Source organism: Mirounga angustirostris, unplaced genomic scaffold (assembly GCF_029215605.1).
Source record: "Mirounga angustirostris isolate CCGP_5_RB_7025 unplaced genomic scaffold, mMirAng1.0.hap1 SCAF_16, whole genome shotgun sequence".
Classification (NCBI taxonomy): Eukaryota; Metazoa; Chordata; class Mammalia; order Carnivora; family Phocidae; genus Mirounga; species Mirounga angustirostris.
Genome location: NW_026991724.1, coordinates 44,844,405 through 44,872,078, shown reverse-complemented (window position 1 = coordinate 44,872,078; position 27,674 = coordinate 44,844,405). Strand labels below are relative to the sequence as shown.

The following is a 27,674-nucleotide window of genomic DNA, read 5'->3' as shown; positions in this document are numbered from 1 at the left end:
TCTTACACTTTACCATCACATATTTTTCTTTAAGATGAATTATCTCTTGTCATAAGAAATACATGTTGGTCAAACTTTTCTTATATTCATTTACATGAATGTCTTTTTTCCATTATAATGTCTTCGATGTTCAGTAAAACATGGATACTAGTTAAAAGTTTTTCCATAACAAAATTGAAAAGATAATAATAATGACAAAGGCTAATACTAAGCAAGTTTTATTATGTGATAGGCACAATTGTAGAATCCACATAACAAGCCTCTGAAATGAGCTAATTATGCCCACATTACCATAAGCACATTATATATGCATATAAAAGGACCTGGAAGAATAAGTAAGTTGGTTAACATTGGGGAAATAACTAGGGTCACGAATGTTGGTCAAGGGAAGCAGAGCTTATACATTATGGTATAAATCTTTAAAAGCAGAAAAGACCCCATACATTTTCTCTGAAATGAACAATAAAAAATAAAGACACATTTAAAAGGAGTCATCAAGGTAACTTTATAATGGCAAAATTTTCCATATTTGACAAAATAGGGGCTTGAAAAAGACAGGTGAATACCTTCAAGCCAATAGAAGAGTAACAATATATTTACAAAGAATATTAAAGGCTGATTATAGTATAGCAGAATCACACTTTCTTTCAAAAACCATGACATAGTCTTAAAGGGTTTGCTACAAAAGTTCGACAGTGATTGTCTATGGTTGGTATGATTACAGATAACTATTTTTGTTCATATCTACATTAATATAGAGAAGAACTATTTTGCAAAAAGAGTATAGACTTTATAAAAGTAAAGTAAAACAATATTCCAAAACAAAAGATACAGATCCACAAGATATTAAAGGATACTTAAAAGTAACAGTAACAACACAAACAAAATGGAACACAGATACACAGATATGCAAATTTAGAAAACGAAGACTGACCTGATATCCATGCTTCATATGTATAAAAATATAACTCATCATCAAACAGGCAATAAAAAATACAAAAATAGATATGGTTATTAAATAAATGGTATTCAAATGAGAAACAGGGAGGGACAAATTTAGACCCTCAATAAATAATTTAAAATAATTTTGAGATGGATCAGTAAACAAAAGTAGCAGGGTGAGCCCCCAAATGAATTTTTTGATGTTTAAAATAAAGGCAAAATACAATAAGCAGTTTTTTAATTTTTAATATTCACAAGTATGAATTTTCTAAAAATAATGAAAGAATGAATATAGATAGAGTTCTTCAGAATGGTTTTTCTTTTCCTGTATAAATTCTCTCAGATGAAGTGGTAAAGCACAAGTAAGGCATCTGTACCTTAGTTACATTTGTAGTGACACTCCCTAATATGAGTTTTCTTATGTGTCCTTCCTTAACCACATAATTCTAACATAAATTTCCAATTCACAGAGCTACTCACCAGTATGACTTTTTTTATGTTGCTCAATCTCTGAACCCCTCCCAAAAGCCTTTCCACATTCCTTACATTCATAAAGTTTCTCACCACTATGAATTTTCTGATGTTGAGTAAGGCTTGAGCCAGTACCAAAATTCTTCCCACATTCCTTACATTCATAGGGTTTTTCACCAGTGTGTATTCTCTGGTGCCGGTTAAGAGCTGAACCACTACTGAAGGACTTTCCACATTCTTTACATTCATACGGTTTTTCACCAGTGTGAATTAGTTGGTGTTGGATAAGTTTTGAGCCACTACCAAAGGCCTTGCCACATTCTTTACATTCGTAAGGTTTCTCACCAGTATGAATTCTCTGATGTTGAGTAAGGTCTGAACAACTACTAAAGGTCTTCCCACATTCCTTACACTCATAGGGTTTCTCACCAGTGTGCATTCTTTGATGCTGAATAAGTTTTGAACCACTTCTAAAGGCCTTCTCACAATCCTTACACTCATAGGGTTTCTCACCAGTGTGAATTCTCTGATGTTGAGTGAGATCTGAGCCACTATTAAAAGCCTTCCCACATTCCTTACATACATAAGGTTTCTCACCAGTGTGAATTCTTTGATGTCGAGTAAGGGCTGATCCAAAACTAAAAGCCTTCCCACATTCATTACATATATATGGTTTTTCACCAGTATGAATTCTCTGATGCCGAGTAAGGGCCGAACCACTACTAAAAGCCATTCCACATGCTTTACATTCATAAGGTTTCTCACCAGTATGAATCCTTCGATGTTGAGTAAGGTTTGAACCACTGCCAAAGGCCTTCCCACAATCCTTACATTCATAAGGTTTCTCACCTGTATGAATTCTGTGATGCCGAGTAAGGGCTGATTCAAAACTAAAGGACTTCCCACATTCCTTACACTCATAAGGCTTTTCACCACTGTGAATTATCTGATGTCGAATAAGGCCTGATCCAAAACTAAAGGCTTTCCCGCATTCTTTACATTCATATGGTTTCTCACCAGTATGAATTCTCTGATGATGAGTAAGGTTTGAGCCACTACCAAAGGCCTTTCCACATTCACTACATTCATAAGGCTTCTCACCAGTATGAATTCTTTGATGGTAAGCAAGGTTTGCACCACTACCAAAGGCCTTGCCACATTCTTTACATTCATAAGGTTTCTCACCAGTATGAATTCGCTGATGTCGAATAAGGACCGATACAAAACTAAAATCCTTCCCACATTCCTTACATTCAAGGAGTTTCTCATCAGTATGTATTCTCTGATGCTGGGTATTGAAAGTGGGCATGTCTTCAGAAGTAAATATCATTTGACTGAAATGTCCTTCCTGAGATTCCTGTTTTCTCCCAAACTGGCTTTTACATTCCCAATCACCTCTGAAACTTGAACACTCAATGCTGTTTTTTATAAGTCTTTCCATTATCTCTCATCAGGATGATTCTATTCCATAAATATCCTTTTTCAGAAATAATTTCTTGGTCTCAACCTTGATTCACAGTCTGAAAGAAAATATAAAAGCAAACATTCACTTTCTTTGTGTTCTGGGAGAAAAAAAAACTTTAATAGAAATGAAAAGACTTAACTGAAACTAATTTTCATAAAAAGTGAGTAGCTTATACAGTTCTCAAATATGATTGGGCAATTTGATCAATTGAAAAGCAAAGTAAAAAGAAGTCACACTGGAAGGTGAAGGAGATATTTAGGAAAACAGATTAGTCAGTTGTTCCTAAATAGTGATTTAAATAAAAATCCCCTTCAAACACGGGGAGCTTGATAAATATAAAGACATCTAGGCTCTACCCCAATTTTGTTAGAGAATAAATCTAGTGTCATATACATTTTAAAATGAGGGTAATTACCATTTAACCCATTTCTTAGGGTTGTTTGGAGCATTAAGAAACTACAACTAGAAGGAAAAATCTAGGATAAATAATCAAGCAACAAACATAAATTGCATATATATATATCTGAAGGAAATAGAAGAGACTGTTACTCCAGATATAGCAGTATCCTGATGAAAGATTAATGTGATGAATGAGCACTGCAGAAGGAAGAATCTATGGTGGTTAGAATGTGGCTTATTTATGCCATTTCATAAAATCCACGTTTGCCTAGGAAGTCTATGAGGCTAAGCTTGGGAGAACAAAAAAGGGGACTCAGCAAAAGCTACTGTAATTGAGAATCTAGTTTTAAAGTCTGAGAGAAGGAAAGAGCAGACAGAGGTAATGTGATACTATTGGCAGACTGCAAGGACGCAAACAGATAAGTATTCTGAACCCCAGCTCCAATGATTATTGAATGATTCTGAAATCACACAAAATATATTTATGTAGTTGTATAAAGTAACTGCCACAGTGTTTAGTAGCTATTATTTTGGAAGACCTTTGGAAGATCAGAAAAAAGACTAGGAAAAAGAATGGATTTAAAAATATCAATTAAGTCCTTGAGCAAATACATCAAACCCCAAAGGTGAAAACATCTGAGCTCCATTCTCCTCTTATAACACTTACACAGCAAGATTGTTTGGGGTAGGCCTAAATATGTCCTGAAATTGTTCTTTCCATCTCCACTGTCAACAGATGATCCAGGCCAAAATTGTCTTTTATTTGGGCACAAAAGCAGCATTTTATTTAGTTGACTGCCCTTCCAGTTTTACACCCTTAGCAGCCAGAGTGATCAGCCCGGCACTGTTCTGTTAAAAACGCTTCAGTGATTCCCCATTGTCCTTAGGATAAGATCTGTATTCCTTAACTTGGTCTTAACAATTCCTCAGTAATCTGCCTCCTGCCTGCCTCTTCAACCTGATACTTCTCTCCCCTCAACAATAAGTTATAGCTACACTGGTCTTCTCAGTTTTTTAAATGCACTAAACTGTAATACTTCCCCCCACACACACATACACAAAATGATTTCCTCTACCCTACATATTAGTCCATACTCTGGGCCTTACCAGTTCCTAGACATTGTTCAGGTCTCTGCTACGTGGCATATCCTAATAAAGACCTTTTCTGAATACTCAATCTTAATTATGCATATCCCACCATTACCTCTCAAAGCACTTTCCCCCCTTTTTTTCCTTCCATTCTTTGTATTTTGTTTTGGTAAGGGTTGATTACACATTTGTCTCCTACAATTGCAAACTTCATATTTGAATGTTTGCTTAATGTCTGTCTGCTACAGTAGAGCCAGCCTTCAGGAAGGAAGGATAACCAAGGTCTGTTACTTTAATCGACTTGAATTCTGGCACATGCAAAAAGATCAAGATACATTTAATGAATGCCTAATATAATAAATTAGTTTCAAAAATCATTATCCTTGAAAATAAACATGTAAAAACAAGATTTCTCTAGAAAGAGAATACTTTCTCTCAAAGAGGACAAGTGGATCACATACAGTTTTTCCTGTCCTTTTAAAAGCTTCACTAAAACCAATGAAATGGATTTTTAAAAAAGGACCAAATGCTTAGGCAAAGAGAATTAAAGAGGAGTTAGAAGCAACAAAACTTCTGAAGTTCGAAAAATAAATGACTAACTTAACAAACCAAAGAATGATGAAACCTAACTCAAAAAGTAAAGAAAACCCAGAGGAGGAGGATTTATGCTGCAGAACCCCCAGAAAGGCTTAAAAAATGGGGGCACTATGTACTTACGGAAATTTACCAGTTGGCATACAAAAAGTTAAGTCAGGTTCATAATGTCTGCTCTAAACTACAGAGAGGCAAATACCATCACATATTTAAGGAAAACCTATATGTAAAAAAAGATTAAATAAACAAACCCCAAGGAACGTAGAAGAGAAACTACATAAGAAAACAAGAAAGGGGCGCCTGGGTGGCTCAGTCGTTAAGCGTCTGCCTTCGGCTCAGGTCATGGTCCCAGGGTCCTGGGATCGAGCCCCGCATCGGGCTCCCTGCTCAGCGGGAGGTCTGCTTCTCCCTCTCCTACTCCCCCTGCTTGTGTTCCCTCTCGCTATGTTTCTCTCTGTCAAATAAATAAAATCTTAAAAAAAAAAAAAAAAGAAAAAGAAAACAAGAAAAATTTCAGAAACCACTATTAATATCCTAAGAGGGACGTGAGAAGTTATTTTACATGGTAGAAAAATAGGATGACATAAAAGGAATGAGATAAAGAAAGAATCTTAGGAAATGAAAATATAATGTGGGAATAAAAACAAATAATTACAAAGATTAAAAGATAAATGAAAAATCTCTTTAGAAAGTACAAGAAGATATGGAAATGGAAAACAAATGAAAATTGGAAGGTCATGCAAGGCAGCTCAATATCTAATGGAAAGAGAACATTTTTGTAAGTGTGCTAAGCATCTGCCAAGTGTCAGGCAGGGTGCTAGAAGGAATCAAGAAATCTGAAAATTATTATTTTGAAAACACCAATCTAATCTAATCTAAACACTAATTCAGGCAAGGATTCTCAGTAAATCCTAAAACCAGAAAGTGAATGGTTGTTGAGAAAAAGGATACTCACTGGTCTCATAGTATCACTCCACAGGCTATTTACTAATTGTAAAGGGAAAAATATACCTTTATACTGGGAAGATTTAGTATTCACTACCTTTAACCTTAAGTTAAAAAAACTGGGCATCACCAATAGTGCAACAACCTGTGTCTCCCAATGTAATGCAATAAAAGGTACACCATCCAACATCCTATGCCTGCCAAATACTTAAGCTGAATCTAAGCCTCCGATTTCCATGAGAAAGCCATCAGACAAATGGAGGTTGTTAAGACAATCTATAAGACAACTGTCCTGAATTGTCTAAAACATTCAGTGTCATATTAAACAAACAAACAAACAAAAAATGAAAGCCTGTTCTAGATTAAAAGAGACTAAAGAGACCCAACATCTAAAATAATACATGGGGCGCCTGGGTGGCTCAGTTGGTTAAGCGACTGCCTTCGGCTCAGGTCATGATCCTGGAGTCCCGGGATCGAGTCCCGCATCGGGCTCCCTGCTCGGCAGGGAGTCTGCTTCTCCCTCTGACCTTCCTCCCTCTCATGCTCTCTGTCTCTCATTCTCTCTCTCTCAAATAAATAAATAAAATCTTTAAAAATAATAATAATAATAATAATAAAATAATACATGAATCTTGATTGGATCCTAGATCAAACAAACAAGTGACCAAGTAAATGAACAAAAAACATTACACCAGCTAAAAAAAACTTTTTTGGGAACCACTGGAAATACTTGAACATGAAATGTTTGAGGTGATATTAATGAGTTAATGTAAATTTTCAGATTTGCTATGTCATTGTTATTGCTGGAAAAATGTCCTTATACCTAGGAAATGCATGCTAAAAGTATTAAGGGTAAAATGTCCAGAGTCCCCAACCTATTTTCAGATGATTCTGGGGGGTGGGGAATATGTGTGTGCGTGTGTGCGTGTATGTTTAGAAAGAGCAAATGTGGCAAAATGTTAACAATTGGCAATTTTAGGTGATGACTAAATAGGGTATATAGGGTACACTGGAATATTCTTTCAATTTTGCTGTCTATTAGACAATTTTCAAAGAAAACAGAAATTACAGATTGTTTTAGAAAGTATTTAAGAAATTTTCCAGACTTGAAGGACATGAATCTCCACATTTAATGGACTCACTTGATACCTAGAATAAAGAACAAAAATGATTCACACTAACATAGATGTTACATTGGGTTCCAGGACACTAGGAACAAAGAAAAGACCATAAAAGGTTCCAAAGATTAAAAATAGGGCATAAATAAAAATGCAGGAATGAACATGGCTTTGGAGTTCTCAATATTCTAAGCCAGAAGTCATAACTACAAAATTCTAAAGAAAAGTAATTTCACGTAGAATTCCTATCCTGCAAAAGAACCAATGTACTGGGTGAAAAAGCCCTTTTCAGATATACTAGAACTCACAAGTTTAACACATTCATCCATTCTTATATGCCACCTATATCAAAAACCAATTTTTGTAAAAGACTTTATTTGAGAGAGAGAGTGTGTGTGTGCACTAGTGGGGGGTAGTGGGAGGGACAGAGGGAGAGGGAGAAGCAGACTCCCCATTGAGCAAGGAGCTTAACACAGGGCTCAATCCTAGGACCCTGGAATCATGACCTGAGCTGAAGGCAGACACTTAACCGAGTCACCCAGGCACCCCAAAACCAATTTTGACAATTGAAGTTTTCTTGGAGTCAGTCAAAAAACAAGAAGACATGAAATCCAAGAAATAAAAACTCAACACAGTAGATGAACACAGAATTCAAAAAGGCAAAATTTAAAATAATAGTTGGCAGAAAAGAACAAAGGATTGTAGGAGGGCTGTCTAAACTCAGGAACCTGACAGATTTACCAAAAATTTATTTTCTGAAAGACTTTGAGTATAAATTAGAGACAGTTATATGGACAACCAGGAATCACCCTCCCTTAAAAAACAGGCAATATTAATTACTTAGAAAATAAAGTTGTAGAACAAAGTACACACGACTCATACCTCAGTTATGAATAAATCCATGATAAAGAGTAAAGAAATAAGCCTTATAATGGGAGAAGATATTTATAAAATAGTTATCAAAAACCTAGTATCCAAAATATAAAGATCTTTTTCAAATCATTAATAAGAAGCTAAATGATCCAAGAGAAAAGGAACCACTAAATAAATAAGAAGATATCTGTTATATAATAAAGAATTTGTCTGGTCTTTGTCCCAGGTTTCTAGATCATAGTTTCTAAAACCCTTGGAATTTCCCAAGTGATAGAAGTGTCTTTGTTATTGGATCACACCTGAGTTTATGCTAATGATGTAACTCATGGTGTGCCTGTGTAGGTAGCTTGAGCACTGGAGGTGGTCAACCCAACCTCTGGGAGAGGGGAGTGAAACTGCAGATTGAGTTCAATCATGCAGCCAATGATTAATCATTCATGTCACATAATGGAGCCCCAATAAAAAGTCTGGACACTGAAGCTCTGTAGAACTTTCTGGCTGATGAACACACTGATGAACCAGAAAGGTAATGTAATCTAATTCCACAAGAAAATTCTACAGAAACTGTATTTGGGCTCCTTCCCAACTTTGCTTATGTATCTCTTCATCTACTCCTGATTTATATCCTTATTATTTATAATACAACTTTAATTTTGAGTATAGTGCTTTCCTGAATTCTAAGAGTTATTCTAGTAAACTTATTAAACTTGGTGGGAGGGGGAAGTCTTTCTTTTTCTTCCCAACCAGATTTGTAGCCAGCTGGTCTAAAGAAGGGAGAGTAAACAGTTAAAACCTGTGGAGTCTGACACTAACTCAGGGTGGTTAGTGACAGAATTCAACTGAAGTAACCACTTGGGGTTAAAACAGAATAATATCCTACATGCATGGACTGGAAAACTTAGTAGTGTTAAAAGATGGCAAAACTCAAAGCAATCTGCAGATTCAATGCAACCTCTATCAAAATTTCAATGGCGTTTTTGGAGAAATGAAAAGATGATCCTCAAATTCACATGGAATGGGCCCTGAATAGCCAAACAATATTGCAAAAGAAAAACAAAGTATGAAGATTACATCCTGATTTCAAAACTTACTAACAAAAAGTTATAGTAATCAAAATATTGTGATACTGACACAACTAGCATAGATATATAGACCAATGGGATAGAACTGAGAACCTAGAAATAAACCTAAATGCCTATGACCAATTGATTTTCAACAGGATGACAAGTCCATTCAAGGGAGAAAGAAACATTTCTTTAACAAATGGTGCTAGGACAACTGGATAAACATATGCAAAAGAATGAAGTCAAACCCTCAATCTCACTTCATATAAAAAATTAACTCATGAAACTGGACCCACTTTCTTAACCTATACACAAAAATAAACTCAGCATCGATTAAGGACCTAAATGTGAGGCCAGAAACCATAAAAATCCTAGAAGAGAGAACAAGCATAATTTCTCCAACATCAGCCACAGCAACATTTTTCATGATGCTTATCTCCTGAGGCAAGGAAAATAAAAGCAAAAATAAACTACATCAAAATAACAGCAAAGTAAACAATCATGAGAACTAAAAGACAACCTACTGAATGGAAGAAGATATTTTCAAATGACATAACCAGTAAAGGGCTAGTATCCAAAATATATAAAGGACTTACACAACTCAACACCCCAAAACAAAATAATCCAATTAAAAATTGGGCAGAACCCATGAACAGACATTTCTCTAAAGAAGACTTATAGATGGCCAACAGACACATGAAAAGATGCTCAACATCACTCATCATCAGGGAAATGCAAGTAAAAACCACAGTGAGATATCATCTCACACCTGTCAGAATAGCTAGAATCAGTAAAAAAGAAACAAGTGTTAGCGAGGATGTGGAGAAAAAGGAACCTTCGGGCACTGTTGGTGGGAATGCAAACTGTGCAGACACTGTGGGAAACAGTATGAAGATGCCTCAAAAAAATTAAAAGTAGAATGACCCTATGATTCAGTAATTTCGCTACTGGGTATTTAACCAAAGAAAACACTAATTCAAAAAGATCTATCACCTCACACTAGTCAGAATGTCTAAAATTAACAAGTCAGGAAAGGACAGATGTTGGCGAGGACGCAGAGAAAGGGGAACCCTCGTACACTGTTGGTGGGAATGCAAGCTGGTGCAGCCACTCCAGAAAACAGTATGGAGGTTCCTCAAGAAGTTGAAAATAGGGGTGCCTGGGTGGCTCAGTTGTTAAGCGTCTGCCTTCGGCTCAGGTCACGATCCCAGGGTCCTGGGATCAAGCCCTGCATCGGGCTCCCTGCTCCGCGGGAAGTCTGCTTCTCCCTCTCCCACTCCCCTGCTTGTGTTCCTGCTCTATCTCTCTCTGTCAAATAAATAAAATCTTAAAAAAAAAAAAAAAGTTGAAAATAGAGCTACCCTATGACCCAGCAATTGTACTACTGGGTATTTACCCCAAAGATACAAATGTAATGATCCGGAGGGGCACCTGTACCCCAATGTTTATAGCAGCAATGTCCACAATAGCCCAGATGTCCATCAACAAGATGAATGGATAAAGAAGATGTGATATACACACACTATAGAATACTACTCAGCCATGAAAAAAATTGAAATCTTGCCATTTGCAATGACGTGGATGGAACTAGAGGGTATTATGCTAAATGAAATAAGTCAATCAGAGAAAGACAATTATCATATGACCTCACTTGTATGTGGAATTTAAGAAACAAAACAGAGGATCATAGGGGAAGAGAGGAAAAAATAAAACAAGACAAAATCAGAGAGGGAGACAAACCAAAGAGACTCTTATTCATAGGAAACAAACAGGGGTGCTGGAGGGGACAGGGTGGGGGTTGAGGTAACTGGGTGATGGACATTAAGGAGGGCACATGATGTAATGAGCCCTGGGTATTACATAAGACTGATACATAATCACTGACCTCTACCTCTGAAACCAATGATACATTATATGTTAACTAATTGAATTTAAATTTAAAAAAAATAAAAAAGAAAAGGAAAAATAAGATCTATGCACTCCTATGTTTACTGCAGCATTATTTACAATAGCCAAATTATAGAAGCAACCCAAATGTCCATCAATAGATGAATGGATAGGGGCGCCTGGGTGGCTCAGTCATTAAGCGTCTGCCTTCGGCTCAGGTCATGATCCCAGGGTCCTGGGATCGAGTCCCACATCAGGCTCCCTGCTCGGTGGGGAGTCTGCTTCTCCCTCTCCCTCTGCCTCTGCTTGTGTGCTCTCTCTCTCCTTCTCTGTCAAATAAATAAATAAAATCTTTAAAAAAAAATAGATGAATGGATAAAGATGTGATATTTATATATATATATATATATATATATATATATATATATATATAATATTACTCAGCCATAAAAAAGAATAAAATCTTGCCATTTGCAACAACATGGATGGATCTAGAGAGTACAATGCTAGGTGAAATAAGTCAGTCAAAAACAAATACCATATGACTTCACTCATATGTGGAATTTAAGAAACAAAACAAAGAAAGAAAAAAAGAGATAAACAAAAAAAGACTCAAATATACAGAACAAACTGGTGGTTATCGGGAGAGAGGTCAGTAGGGGGATGGATGAAATAGCTGAAAGGGATTAACAGTATATTTATTGTGATGAGCACTGAGTAATGTATAGAATTGTTGAATCACTATATTGTACACCTGAAACTAATATAACACTGTATGTTAATGGTACTAGAATTTTTAAAAATGTAAAGCCCTCTTTCATAAAAATTGGCTTAACATTAAAAAAATTAAGCCAAAATGGATCAATAGTGTAAATATAAGAGCTAACCCATAAAACTTTTTTTTAAGATTTTATTTATTTATTTGAGAGAGAGAGACAGAGAGTGCGAGAGAAAGAGAGAGCACAAGCAGGGTGGAGGGGCAGAGGGAGCGGGAGAAGCAAGCTCCCCGATGAGCAGGAAGCCCAACACGGGGCTCGCTCCCAGGACCCCGGGATCAAGACCTGAGCTGAAGGCAGACACTTAACCAACTGAGCCACCAAGGCGCCCCCTATATCAAACTCTTTTAAGAAAACACAGGGATTTATAAATCTTTATGACCTTGGAATTGGCAATATATTCTTAGTAATTATACTATTACAAGTACTTGGTAAGTATTTCTTGTACTTTTCAAAGTACAAATAATAAAAAAATACATTTTAATTCATCAAAGTTAAAGGTTTTGTGCTTCAAACAGCTAAGGGTGTTTTATGGGGTGAAGAAAATTTTTAAACTAGAGAGAGCTGATGTATGCACAACATTGTGAAGACAGGTTAAATACCATGGAATTTCCACTAACTACAACTGAATTGTATACTTTAAAATGGTTAACTATTATGTGAATTCACCTAAACAAGAAAAACCTTTGAAAAAAAGAAGCCAAAAGAAAACTGGAACGAAAAGATGCTGTTTCATTACTAATTAAGATATTGTAAATTAAAACCATAATGACAGATCACTATAAATATATCGGATAAAAAGTGTAAGGATTCCAAATCTTGGCAGAGATGTGAAGCAGTAGGTAAACATACATTGTTAGAAACAGAATCTCAGAACCACTCTGAAACAGTTTGGTATTATTTAGGTTAATATACGTATTCCTATGATTCAGCAGTTACACTCCTAGGAAAAACATACACTAGAATGTTGATAGCAGCAACAGTTTCTATTAAGAGCAAATAGATGAAAACCCCAATATCCACAAAAAATATATATTGGATAAAGTAAAGTACGATATAGTCATACAGCTATTGAAATGAAATAGCATGCAACAGTGAAAATAAACAAGATACATCTAAACTATTCCATATGAATTAATTTTAAAAATATTAAACAGGGGCGCCTGGATGGCTCAGTCGTTAGGCGTCTGCCTTCGGCTCAGGTCACGATCCCAGGGTCTTGGGATCAAGCCCTGCATTGGGCTCCCTGCTTGGCCGGAGGCTTGCTTCTCCCTCTCCCACTCCCCCTGCTTGTGTTCCCTCTCTTGCTGTGTCTCTCTCTCTCTCTCAAATAAATAATCTTTAAATAAATAAATAAATAAAAATAAAAATAAAAATATTAAACACAAAATTAATAAAACACACAGTATGATTTAATTTATATACAGTTTAAAAGCAGGCAAAATTATAAAACATTCCTTAGGCTGTCACAAAAAGTTGGTAAAATGGATGTCTATAATAGCAGAGGAATTATTTTTACAAAAGTCTTTTTAATGGTTACATCTCAGTAGGAAATAAAAAAAGATTAATTTTGTTTGGGCAGGCAGAGGGATTTGAGGTAACAGCAAAGTATTTTTTAAACTGTGTGATGGTTATATGGGTTATTATTTTAAAAATATAGTTTTTGGCCAAATATTACTGTTTCTTTTTTTAAAGATTTTATTTATTTGACAGAGACAGAGCGAGAGAGGGAACACAGTAAAGGGAGTAAAGGGAGAGAGGGAGAAGCAGGCTTCCCGCGGAGCAGGGAGCCTGATGTGGGGCTCGATCCCAGGACTCTGGGATCATGACCTGAGCCGAAGGCAGACACACTACTGAGTGTCTCTGTGAGGGTGTTTTTGAATGAGTTCAACATTTAAATAAGTAAATTGACTTGTGAGTAAGTGACCGAGTAAAGCAGATTGCTCTTCCTAATGTGGGTGGGCCTCATATAATCAACTGAAGGCTTGAACAGAACAAAAGTCTGATCCCCCAGTGAATAAAGGGAATTTCTCCTGTACGACTGCTTTCTAGCTCGGCCATCGGTTTTCCTCCTGCATCTAGACTCAAACTGAAACAGTAACGCTTCCCAGATCTCAAGCTTGCTGGCCTTTGGACTGGAACTCTACCATCAGCTCTTCAGTTCTCTAGCTTGTGGACTGTAGATCTTGGGGCTTGTCAACCTCCATTATTGCATGACACAATTCCTTATTATATATTTATATATTTCCCATTGGTTCTGATTCCTTGGAGAATCCGACTAACCCACCCCATCAAAGTATATATACACAAATTATATATCCACATATATATGTGTGTGTGTGTTGTTTAAGTAAGAATCATTGTACGTGTACAGCACTATTTAGCGAGACTAATCTCACTTTTCTTAGTACAACTGAAAAGAAGAGTTTGAGACAATTCAAGAAAACTGCCTTTCCCTAAGTGAGAATAAACTTCCATTTTGTCCATGATATGTTAGCTAATTTTATTTTTTTATCTTTCCTGGAGATTTAGATCCAAACTATCTTGGTTAAGATCATTGGCTCTGAAGTCTGACAAACCCAGCTTTCAATCCAGGTCCTAAAATCTAGGTCCCAACACTTACATCCTTGGGTAAATTATTTGCCCCACTAAAACTCAGTTTCCTCCTCTATAGAATATCGGCAAAAAAATTCAGTTTCTAAGGTTCTATATATAGTACCTTACACATAATAAAGCTCAAGAAATGGCATTTTCATTTATCAATTATCCCTATCTTATTATGCTATACAGTTATTTTGTGTAAGTCCACAAAATTAAATAAAAAGTGTTATGTTGGACATTTCATCCAGTGAATTGTCAGATAACCTATTACTTTTTTGCTCCTGATTCTCTATTATAATTGTATCAGAATTTCATTTTAAATCTTATTGTTTTAAGATATCACAACTTTATAAAATGATTTAACATAAACATAAGTGGCAATATATGACAAGCATACCAATATTGGGGAAGGGAGTACGACATTCTTCTTTTATGTTCAAAATCTACATATGATTTGAGAAATAGAGACACAAATTCCTCCTGAGGTAAGTCATCTTTCTTGGATGTCTCTAAACTCCTCTTTCTGACTGCACCAATAAGAGCCAAAAGAGGTTATTCTCTATAAATGGTGCTGTATCTCTAGAGTTAAAAATACATTGCCTGAAGTTGTAATGGGTCATCACTGTTGGCTTCTGTCCCAGAGACCTAGATCTATGTAACTTTTTAAAAAACTTTATTTATTTAAGCAATCTCTACACTCAACAACTCAAACTCACAGCCCCAAGATCAAGAGTCTCATGCTCTTCTGACTGAGCAGCCAGGTGCTCCTAGATCTATAGAACTCAGAAAAATCAGTTGGTGTTCATTGGTTCAGCTAGTAAGGCTCTCAAATGTCTTATCCTTCCCAAAGGTCCCATCTGATTATACAATAATCAGTGAACAGAGATTGATCTACTTTTTTTTTTTTTAAGATTTTTTATTTATTTATTTGACAGAGACACAGCGAGAGAGGGAACACAAGCAGGGGGAGTGGGAGAGGGAGAAGCAGGCTCCCCGCAGAGCAGGGAGCCCGATGCGGGACTCGATCCCAGGACCCTGGGATCATGACCTGAGCTGAAGGCAGTCGCTTAACCAACTGAGCCACCCAGGCACCCTGATCTAGTTTTAAATTAGCATCATATCATGATGTATTTGATCTTTTTTTTTTTTTTTTTTTTTGCTTTTCAGAGAAAAGCACAGCCAACTTAACCCGGTCTATTTGTATAATATACTTTAAAGAATTATCCTTTATTTTTTTTTAAAAAAGGCAAGATGAGTATTTAGAAAATTATTAGAGCTTACTACACTTTCCTTTGTCTTTTTGCAAGAAGTAGTCATGTTATATATAAAGGACACCCTCCTGGGCATATTTCATGGTCTCCTGGACATAGCACTGTGTTGTTGAAGGTGCACTGATGGGCAATAAAGACAGTGCTCCATATGTCACATTTATCTTCTCATCTCTTGGAGACCTGGGGGGAATACACTCTACTAAATTCAAACCTAGAATATATTTTATACATGCCTGAATGTACAAAACTTTTAACTTCAAATAAAAAAAAAGAGAGTACATTCCCCAATTTATCTGCTAAAACTAGTATAGCCATGATGCCAAATAAGAAAATGACTATAAACATAATAAAATTTTAAAAATAATAATAAAAAAAGAAAATGACTATAAAAGAGAATAATTTCAGGCTGATTTAACTTATGAATATAGATATAAATATTGAAAACAAAATTCTAGCAAACAATACAGTAAGAAATAAAAAAGAAAAGATTATAACTAAGTTTATTTTATTCAAGGAAGATAAGATTCCTCTAACATTAGAAAACATATTAACATAATTAACTTTGTTAACAGATTAAAGAGAAAAAGCACAATTATCTCCAATAAGCAGAGAATAATTTGATGAAATTCAACATCCAATTATTTTTTTTTAAAGATTTATTTATTTATTTATTTGACAGAGAGAGAGAGATAGCGAGAGCAGGAACACAAGCAGGGGGAGTGGAAGAGTGAGAAGCAGGCCTCCTGCCGAGCAGGGAGCCCGATGTGGGACTCAATCCCAGGACCCCGGGATCATGACCTGAGCCGAAGGCAGACGCTTAACGACTGAGCCACCCAGGCGCCCTCAACATCCAGTTATTAAACAGAAAAAAAAAAGAACTTAAAAACCTGTGAGTAGAAGGAATTTTCCTTATACTGATGAATGGTACCTACAAAATACAGGAAAGAACATACTAAATGATGAAAAAGTTAAGTGCATGTCCTTAAAAGTTATAGCAAGTAAAATATATAAACCACTGGAAAGCAAGAAACAAAACTGATGTTTGCAGATCTTATGATTGCCTACAAGGAAAAAATGCAAAAGATTCTCTAACAGATTGTTATATTTAGTAAAAGATTTTGCAGAACTCTCAGAAATAAACCAGAAAACAAAGGTCAACTGCATCTCTACATACCAGCAACAAAGTTAGAAAAATACATTTTATTTAGGGGTGTCTGGCTGGCTCAGTCAGTAGGGCAGGCAACTCTTAATCTTGGGATCATGAGTTTGAGCCCACATTGAGTACAGAGGTTACTTTAAAAAAATAAAATATAGGGGCGCCTGGATGGCTCAGTCGTTAAGCATCTGCCTTCGGCTCAGGTCATGGTCCTAGGGTCCTGGGATCGAGCCCCGCATCAGGCTTCCTGCTTGGTGGGAAGCCTGCTTTTCCCTCTCCTACTCCCCCTGCTTGGGTTCCTGCTCTCACTATCTCTCTCTCTCTGTCAAATAAATAAATAAATAAATAATCTTTAATAAAATAAAATATGAAAATGAAAATACATTTTATTACAAATAGTACCAATGCAAAGTACTTAGAAATGTGTAATATGTGAACAGAATTATAAAAGTGGACTGAGATATTAAACAACACCTAAATACATGGAAATGTCATTTCTTATTAAAAAGAAGCATCAATTTTGTAAAGCTATCAATTCTCCTGAATAATCTACACATTTACTGCAATTGTAATAAAAATCACAAGTTTTTCATGGACCTTGACAAGATGATTTCTAACTTACATATAGAAGACTAAGGGACACTCCTTAAAAATAAGCTGGAAGGACTCACTCTATCAGATGTCACAACTTACTAGGAGGGCGCCTGGGTGGCTCAGTTGGTTAAGCCACTGCCTTAGGCTCAGGTCATGATCCTGGAGTCCTGGGATCGAGTCCCGCATCGGGCCCCCTACTCAGCAGGGAGTCTGCTTCTCCCTCTGACCCTCTCCCCTCTCATGTGCTCTCTCTCTCATTCTCTCTCTTTCAAATAAATAAATAAATAAATCTTTAAAAAAAATTTTTTTTTTAGGGCGCCTGGGTGGCTCAGTTGGTTAAGCGACTGCCTTTGGCTCAGGTCATGATCCTGGAGTCCCGGGATCGAGTCCCGCATCAGGCTCCCTGCTCAGCGGGGAGTCTGCTTCTCCCTCTGACCCTCTAACCCTTTTCCTTCTTGTGCTCTCTGTCTCTCATTCTCTCTCTCTCAAATAAATAAATAAAATCTTAAAAAAAATTTTTTTTTTTTTAAAAAAAGACTTACTAGGAAACAATACTCACTGACTGTGGCATTGGCACAGAGAAAAAATTAGAAAACTATGGCACAGAAGACTGAGCCAGGAATACACTCACAACATATGGAAACTTATGATCGGACAATCCTGGCACTGCAACTCTTCCAGATTAAAGAAGACTAAAAGAGAGGTGATACTAAATTCAATGTGTGATCCTAGACTGTATCCTGGACAGTGCCTGGGAACAGAGAATGAGGGCACAGTGAGTACTACAAAAAAACATTATTGGGACCAGTGAAAAATCTTGAATATAGACTGTTAAGTAAGAGTACTGTAATTGTTTAAATTTCTTATTTTAATAAGTGTACTGTGGTCATGTAAGAGAATATTCTTGTTCTGAGAAAATAACACACTGACATGTTTAAAAGTAAAGAAGCAAATTTCCACAACTTATTTTTTTTTTAAAGATTTTATTTATTTATTTAACAGAGAGAGTGAGAGAACATAAGCAGGGGGAGCACCAGAGGGAGTGGAAGAAGCAGGCTCCCCGCCGAGCAGGGAGCCCAATGCGGGGCTTGATCCCAGAACCCTGGGATCACGACCTGAGCTGAAGGCAGACGCTTAACCAACAGCCACACAGGCACCCCTCCACAACTTATTCTTAAATAGTTCAGGTAAAACGTGTGCATTGCGTATGTGTGTGTGGGCACATGCATATATAGAGAGAACTACAAGCACATACAGGAATGATCATGCAAATAGGGCAAAAGTAACTGTTGGTGAATCTGAGTAAAGAGTACACAAGAATATTATGTACTATTCTTGTAAGTTTACTGCAAGTTTGGATTTAATCAAAATTTAAAAGTAATCCAAAACAAGACATATTATTAAATAATTCTCAAGTTAAATATGAAACTAAATAGAAATATAAAATACCTAGAAATGAAGTGAAAAGGAGACCAATATATTTTTTTTAAATGTTGATACAAGAAAATTACAAAGAAAAAATTAATAACATTAAACTTCAAAAAATAAAATAAAACTAATCTGAATTCAATATTGTAACAAAATGGCAGGAAAGGATATAAAAACAGAATACAAAAGTTTTAAAATTTGTAAGTCACAAAACTCAAAACTTGCTTTTGAAAAGCATGAAGACTGCTGATAAAACATGAAAACTGATGTTTTATGTTTTCTCCCACAACACCACTAAAATGACCAAACAATGATAGTTTCATAATATTAATTGCTGGCAAGAACGCAGGTATGACAGATATTGTTGCCTGCCTCCTTCAAACTCATCCCTCCTCTACCTACTTGCTACAGAATGGTTTTGGTTTTGGTTTTTTTGATAGTTACAGTACTCAGCTCTAGAAAATGAATCATGATTGGGGCGCCTAGGTGGCTCAGTCGTTAAGCGTCTGCCTTCGGCTCAGGTCATGATCCCAGGGTCCTGGGATCGAGCCCCACATCGGGCTCCCTGCTCTGTGGGAAGCCTGTTTCTCCCTCTAACTCTCCCCCTGCTTGTGATTCTGCTATCACTGTGTCTCTCTCTGTCAAATAAATAAATAAAATCTTTAAAAAAAAAAAAAAAAAAGAAAGAAAATGAATCATGATTTCCCTAAGTCAGTGGTTCCTAACTCTGACTGCAATTAGAATCAACTGGGTAGTTTTCAAAAAATTCTAGAGCTTGAACCCCACTTCAGACCAATTAAATCTCAATGTTTTTTCTTGTCACTTTGTACGAGCATTTAAGTCATTAATTCACAACTGTGCATACTAGAATCATCTGGTGCTCTTTTAAAAATGATAATGCTCAGGCCATATCCCAGATGAATGAAATCAGAATCGCTGTGGGCATGACCCAGACATCAGTAACCAAGGTTAAGAATCACTAGCATAAATTAAAAAAAAAAAAAGCAAGTTCTTTTTTGCACCTCATGTAGCCATAAGTAAACTAACTAGAAGTGGAGAAACAGGTTCTGTCAGAGAGAGTTAGGTGTACTATGAAGTGAACAATCTATTGTGAAGTTTAACTTGTAAATATTTACTGAAGTTTAAAATATGTGTATTCTATTGTCCCCATAATTTCACTTTCAGTATATACCTTAGAGAAGGCCTATACATAAATGTTTATTGGAACAGTGATTGCCACAGTGATAACTATATGAAACTAAATGTTTAAAAACCAGAAAATGATTAAAGATACCACAGTACTATAAAATATGGCCTTACATGAAGCAATTAAAGTGAGGTAGTTCTATACTTATGTGTACAATTCCTCACACAGAATGAAAAACCAAGTTTCAGAATAGTAACAATAACTACCAAATGACTGACACTAAGTGAACATTCTGAGTGAATGTTCTAAGAATCCTGTTCTAAGGATTTTACATGAACCAACTCAAACCTTGGACCAACCCTATAAGGCAGTTACTTTCCACATTTTGCAGCCTATACTTATTATTCTCTTTATATAGATATACTTTTATGTGACAAAACAGTACCATATACATGTGTGCATATATTTAAATGCATAGAATAAAGGTAAAAAGGATAAATAATTAACTTAGGACAGGGGCTACCTTTGGGTACTTCGGGTAGATACCTGGGAATGGGGACTGTGGTCACATGGGATGTGAGCCCCTCCATGACATATAGACTATTTTTATAAGAAAAATACATAATTAGGATTTAACTAAAAATAAAATTAAAAAAGGAAAACACTAGCATTCAGGCTAAGGAGATACCTGTACATAAAGGCAACAGTTTGGGGGCGCCTGGGTGGCTCAGTCGTTGGGCGTCTGCCTTCAGCTCAGGTTATGATCCCAGGGTCCTGGGATTGAGCCCACATCGGGCTCCCTGCTCAGCAGGAAACCTGCTTCTCCCTCTCCCACTCCCCCTGCTTGTGTTTCCTCTCTCACTCTGTCTCTCTCTGTCAAATAAATAAATAAAACCTTTAAAAAAAAAAAAGGCAATAGTTTGTAAGCAAACCATATTCAACAAAAGGGGCTTGATAAAATGCTAACATTATGAGACCATTACAACTCATGATAAAGATAAATATGTAAAAGCATGACAGTTGTTCATAATGTATTTTGGCATGATAAAGATGGGTTACAGGTCAGTGGCCATAGTATGATCACATTAAGGAAAGAATTCTAAGCATTTGCTCTAACAATTTGACAGCAGTCTTTAATTGATAGGACTACAGATGGCCTTTGTCTTTTATTTCTGCTTCTCTGTATTTTCTAAATTTGTTGTAATAAAGAATTATTTTGTAATGAAAGAAACAGAGAATACAGCTATTTTCAGAAAAAAAAGTGACATATTTGATCAGGTATTCAAAGATTTGTAAGAGGAAATGATCTTAACATGGCACAGGTACAAGCACAGAGACATAAATTTTTTAAATATTTACTAGATAATACAACCTACTTAAATAATATAGCACCAAGTAGACAATGCAAAGTAATGGAAAAGGAAATAAGTTATTACTAGACAAAAGACACTGGAACAATACTGAGTAAATGAAAAAAATGATTCAGATCCCCAACACACAGCAAAACAAATTTAAAATGGGTTAAAAGTTACGTATATAAGAGAATTAATATGTATAATCCTGGGTCTCAATGATTTACAAAGCATTTGGGGAGCAAAATTTGCCTAAGATCCTTTGGATAATAAAGCTGGACACATCATGCTCCCTGATTTTAAAGTAAATTATTGTTTTGATATAGTAATCAAAACAGTATGGTATTGGCATAAAAACAGACACACAGATCAGTGGAATAGAATACAGACTCAGAAATAAACCCACGGACCACAAACCCAGAAATAAACTATGGCCAATTAATTTCAACAAAGGAGCCAAATATATACAAAAGGGAAAGGACAGCCTCTTTAATAAATGGTGTTGGAAAAACTAGACAGCCACATGCAAAAGAATGATTATTATCTTACACCATACAAAAAATTAACTCAAAATGGACAAAAAGGCTTGAACATAAAACCTGAAACCATAAAACTCCTAGAAGAAAACAGAGGCTATTAGCTCCTTGACACTGGTCTTGGATATGATTTTTTGGATATACCTCCACAAGCAAAGGCAACAAAAGCAAAAATAAGTGAGTGGACTATATCAAACTAAAAAGCTTCTGAATAGGGTGCCTGGGTGGCTCAGTCGTTAAGCATCTGCCTTCGGCTCAGGTCATGATCCCAGGGTCCTGGGATTGAGCCCCATGTCTGGGCTTTCTGCTCAGCGGGAAGCCTGCTTCTCCCTCTCCCACTACGCCTGCTTGTGTTCCCTCTCTCGCTGTGTCTTTCTCTGTCAAATAAATAAATAAATAAAATCTTTAAAAAAAAAACAAAACAAACCTTCTGAATAGCAAAGTAAATCATCAACAAAATAGAAAGGTAACCTACTGAAGGGGAGAAAATATTTGCAAATCATATACCTGATAAAGGGGTATATGATAATATCCAAAATATATAAAGAAGTAATACAACTCAATAGCAAATAAACATTCTGATTTAAAAAATGGGCAGGAGTTCTGAATAAACATTGCTCCAAAGAAGACATACAGATGACCAACAGTAGATGAAATGATGCTCAACATTACTAACCATCAGGGAAATGCAAATTAAAACTACAATGAGATATCATCTTACAACTGTTAGAGTGGCTATTATCAAAAAGATAAGAAATAATGTGTTGAGAAGGATATTGAGAAAAGGGAACCCTTTTGCCCTGCTGGTAGGAATGTAAATTGGTGTAGTCACTATGGAAAACAGTATGGAGGTTTCTCAAAAAATTAAAAATAGAATACCATATGATCCAGCAATTCCACTTCTGAGTATTTATCCAAAGAAAATGAAAACATGAACTCAGAAAGATATATGCACCCCCATGTTCACTGCAGCATTGTTTACAATAGCCAAGATATGGAAACAATCTCAGTGACCAACAACGGATGAATAAAGATTATTGGAATATTATTCAGTCATAAAAAAGAATGAAATCTTGCCATCTGTGACAACATGGATGGACCTTGAGGTCATTATGCTAAGTGAAGTAAGTCATATAAAAGTAAATACCATATACTTTCACTTATAAGTGGAATTTAAACAAACAAATAAAAGCCAAGCTCGTAGACATAGAGAACAGATTGGTAGTTGCCAGAGACTGGGGGTGGGAGTGTGAAATGGGTAAAGGGGTTCAAAAGGTACAAACTTCCAGTTATAAAACAAATAAGTCATGAGTAGTAAATAATACTGCACTGCATATTTCAATGTTGCTAATAGACTAAATCTTAAAAAATCCTCATCACAGGAAAAACTACATATGGTGATGGATATTAACTGGACTTACTGTGGGGTCATTTCAAAATATATACAAATATCAAATCATTATCTTGTACTTCTGAAACTAATATAATGTTACATGTCATTTGTACCTCAATTAAAAAAAAATCCTTTGGGAACCACCAAAAGGCCTTTAGTTAAGTGCTTTATACTGTAATTGATATAGAGGTCCCAAGAATGAGAAGTAAAGGAGAAAGGGAGCTAACATTTCTTGAACTTCTGATGTGTACCAAGTGTTCTACACATGTCTTATTTCATTCTCAACATTAAGTGAGAATAAGAACCTCTCATTTACAGGTTCAACAGCTCACAGGTGGTGCAGCTGAGATCAGAAGCCACATCTGATACTAGAGCCCATGCTTTTTATACCATGTTACAGAGAGACCAGCATAGGTAAAATAATCTGAGAGATGATGTTTCTTTTTTTTTTTTTTATTCTGAAGAAGCCTATATTTAAACTAAAGAGAATAGATGGCAAAGATGCAAAGGTAAAAACTATCTGACAAAGGACAGCGGAAGGTAGGGGGAAGAGGAAAGGACAATTAAAAAAGAAATATAATATGGAGAGAACAGTAAAAGGTAGCATAAAAAGCAGAACTGATTGGACCAGAATGTTATTAAAATAAAACTTTTAGACAATAGATATCTACATCTGTACCTAAGGCTATACCTATTTTTTTTTTAATTTTTAAAGATTTTATTTATTTATTTGAGAGAGAGAACGAGAGCACAAGCTGGGGGAGAGGCAGAGGGAGAGAGAGAAGCAGGCTCCCTGCCTGATGCAGGGCTCAATCCCAGTATGCTGGGATCATGACCTGAGCTGAAGGCAGACGCTTAACCAACTGAGACATCGAGGTGCCCCCTTTTTTTTTTTAATTTTAAGTAATTTCTACACCCAACGTGGGGCTTGAACTTACAACCCCAAGATAAAGAGTTGCACGCTCCACTGACTGAGCCAGTCAGGCGCCCCCTACCGAATTTTTATATCCCTACTTCCAAAAATGTATTTGAGGAGGCTAAGAATTAAAGAAAAAAAAATTTCTAATCATACACAATGGTCATAGGTAACGGGTACTCAATATCATAAACACAGGCTAAAATTATTACTATGACTGATCATTATTTAAAGTGTTCAGATTCCTGAGAGTCAATGCAAAAGGGAAATACTATACAATGGATTATATGGTTCCTATTTGCATAGGACTATTTACAGGAGATAAGCAAGACCTTGTTGAGAAAACCTTAAGAAGACTAAAACAACTGAGAGTTTCATGTTATTAGAAGATTCACCAAATTTCTACTCACACAATTATAGATACAATGCAATTCAATCTAAATCACAAAAGATGCTTGAGTGGAACTAAGCTATTTCAAAAAATTTATATGGAAATGCAGAGGAACACAAACAGCCAAGATACTCTTGAGGAACAAGAGGTAAGATGACTTGCTCCAAATATTATAAAGTCACAGTGAATAAAATATCATGATATTGCTGCAAGGAGAGAAAAACAGAATGGAACAGAATATAATGTCCAGAAATAAACGTAGACATATATGATCACTTGATTTTTACTAAATGGCACTACAGATCAGTGTGAAAAAGATGAACTTTACAATAAATGATACTGGAACAAGTGGATATCCATGTAGGGGATAAAATCAAATTACATCACTACCTACAGAAATCAATTCCAGGTAGTGTAAAGACCTACATGTTAAAGCCAAAGAGTGGAAAGCTTTTAGAAGAGAACATAAGAAATTTTCATTACCTCAAGGTAGCAGAAAATTTCTTAAACAAACACTAACCACTGAAAAAGATTTTGTAACATTTAAATCCCAAACCTCTATTCATCAAAAGGCAACAGAATGAAAAACCAAGCCAGAGCGGAAGAAAATATTTAGTCACTATTATACAGAAGATACATATATACATATACATATATATATATATATATATATATATATATATACACACACACATATATATATATCTGCTTTAATCGGAGAAAAGCAACCCAATTAAAAATTGGAAAAACATTTCAACAAGCATTTTACAAAAGAGGACATCCGGTTGGGCAAGAATTTGTGTTCAGTTTCATTGATAATCAAGGAAATATCAATTAAATGTGTAATTAATAACATTAGACATCCACCAAATTGGCAAAAATTTAAAAGTACGATGATGCCAAGGGCTGGCATGGATGTGGAGCAAAAATCTTTATAAACTGCTGATACAAGTAAAAACTTGCACAGTATCTTTATTTTTTTTTTAAGATTTAGTTATTTATTTATTTGAGAGAAAGAGAGAGAGCACACAGAAGGAGAGGGAGAAGCAGACTCCTCACTGAGCAGGGAGCCCGATGTGGGGCTCGATCCCAGGACCCTGGGATCATGACCTGAGCCAAAGGCAGACCGACTGAGCCACCCAGGCACCCCTTGCACAGTATCTTTAGAGAACAGTTTGACATTGTCTAGTAAAACTGAAGACATACAAATTCTATCCCTCAGCAATTTAAACACAATTTTAGCATATATGCTAAAGAAATGCAAGCACACATGTACCAAAATATGTGCAAAATATTCACAGTCACATGGCTTGTAACAGTCAAAACTGGAAGCAAGTCATATATCCATGAAAAGTAGACTGGATAAGCAGTAAATTGTGATGCTATCATGCAAGATAATATATATACAGCAATGGAAAAAAATGAACTGTAGTTACAGGAAACATGAAGCTCATATTAAATATGAAAAAACACACAAAAGAATGTCTATTCATACAAAGAAAACACATAAACTAAACCTATGATTTTGGAATTCATACACTAAAGTTCTAATGAAAGGCAAAGAAATGATCACAGTGGTCATCACCAGAGGAACACAATTGTTTGTGATTGTGGAAGGGTGCAACAGAGGTTTCTTTAGAGATGGCTGTATTCTATTTCTTAGGTACTCCCTATTGTGAGTCTTTATAATTATGTATTAAATGGCACAAATGAGTAGGATATACCATTTCTGTATCTAATTTGAGAGAGAGAAAAAAAGCCACAGGCATTCAAATAAATATGAACTTCTAAAAATGTTTCAAATACTAAATCACGTGGGAAAATACTTAAATATAATTTTATGTAAAAATGTAGGTTATAATGGTAAATGTTGAATGAATTCAATTTTTAAAAATCACATTTTATATATATACATAAAACAGACCAGGAAGAAAATACAAAAAAGTTAGCATTAGTTTTAGCTGGGAATTGAAATTTTCTTCAAAAGATGTACTTCTGAAATTATTTAAAATAGTCATGTCTTATTTTTATAAATAGAAAGAAATAGTATTTTTTTAAAAAGACAGCATAAAGGAAAATTAAACCATTTGACAAATTAGTAAGAGAAAATCAGGTGCATGTGAGGGCTTAGGGTTTGCAGCCAATCACATTTTCTCGAAGGGGAAATTCCAGGGATCAAATCACTTGATGGGCAAGAATTTTCAAGAGGAGAAAAGCAAGTCAAGTCCTGACAAAGAAAAGGGGATTTCAGGAAACAAGGGGAAACCACAAACTACCTTGCAGGAGCCTTGTGGATGTTCAACAGCCATTCTTTACTCCACTCTGGAAGCCTCTGTGCAAGCAAAGCAGAGCTGAGGAAGAAGAAACGAGTCAGGAAACATCAGGTTCTTCTGCGAGCCTAGGTCAACCACCGCCCGCCACCTATAAATGTAGGTCTAGGTCATGCAAGACTAGGGCGTCCTGTTCAATACCGGCATCAAGACAAGAGTAGGGTCACTGCAGTTCTGGGCAGAATCTGTCCCTGAGCTCACAGAGGTCCCCCGGGAGCAGAGCGCTGGAGTCACAAAGGCAGACAAAGGCGTCCCACACTACAGTGCTATACGGACACACAGTCCCACAAACTCAACCACGGGGACACAGGCACCCCCAAACCTAAACACAACTGGCTGCACATGGTCACACAAGCATACACACCACGGGAACAGACACAGTCACAATCGCAGTCATAGGCACCCCACACACTCACATTCCCACTGCCACACTTCATGGGGACACAGTGACAACAACGAATTGACACGCACCCTACACCAATAATATCACAAATACATACACCATGGGTAAACACAATCACAGATCTCACAGGTAAGGCATCCCACACCCACAGTTCAACAAATGGTCATAAACACACACGCACCATGAAGACACCCAGTTTTACAACCGCGGTCAAAGAACACTACACTCGCAAAAACCCGGTCACACAATTAAACCTCATCACACATGAACAATCATAACAGCAAATCAAGCCCTCCTCCCCGCCCTCACAGTTCCGTACACAGGCTCACACTGACACAGAGACACAGTCACATTTAGACACACACCCTCCTCACAGTCTCCCCTGCTCAGCTGGCTCCCCTACACACCCCGCACAGGCCGGAGGTTCCAGACACGCCGGCCCCAACCCCGGGTTCCGGGCCACCTCACCTATGCCTCCTTCGGTAGGGTCGGCACCCCCTCTACTCTACTTGGAACAAGTCGAACGCGACAGC

General features: G+C 36.3%; 2 protein-coding genes across 2 annotated transcripts in view; both read right to left on the bottom strand.

The window, feature by feature from the left end:
• The window catches only part of LOC135362851 (zinc finger protein 383-like), a 64,208-nt gene extending 36,539 nt beyond the window's left edge, over positions 1–27,669 (bottom strand). The window contains exons 1-2 of the mRNA XM_064581361.1: positions 27,610–27,669; positions 26,685–26,759 (exon numbers count right to left, since the gene is read on the bottom strand). Coding sequence (XP_064437431.1) covers positions 26,685–26,717 — 33 coding nt within the window. The 5' untranslated portion in view covers positions 26,718–26,759; positions 27,610–27,669. The remainder of the gene's footprint in view (positions 1–26,684; positions 26,760–27,609) is intronic.
• On the bottom strand, positions 235–27,674 carry LOC123840378 (zinc finger protein 345). Its single transcript, XM_045870094.3, has 3 exons — positions 27,610–27,674; positions 26,685–26,759; positions 235–2,933 (listed from the first exon to the last, which is right to left on the bottom strand). Exon 3 carries the CDS (start codon positions 2,852–2,854, stop codon positions 1,415–1,417), a length of 1,440 nt encoding a protein of 479 aa, XP_045726050.1. The 5' UTR covers positions 2,855–2,933; positions 26,685–26,759; positions 27,610–27,674; the 3' UTR covers positions 235–1,414.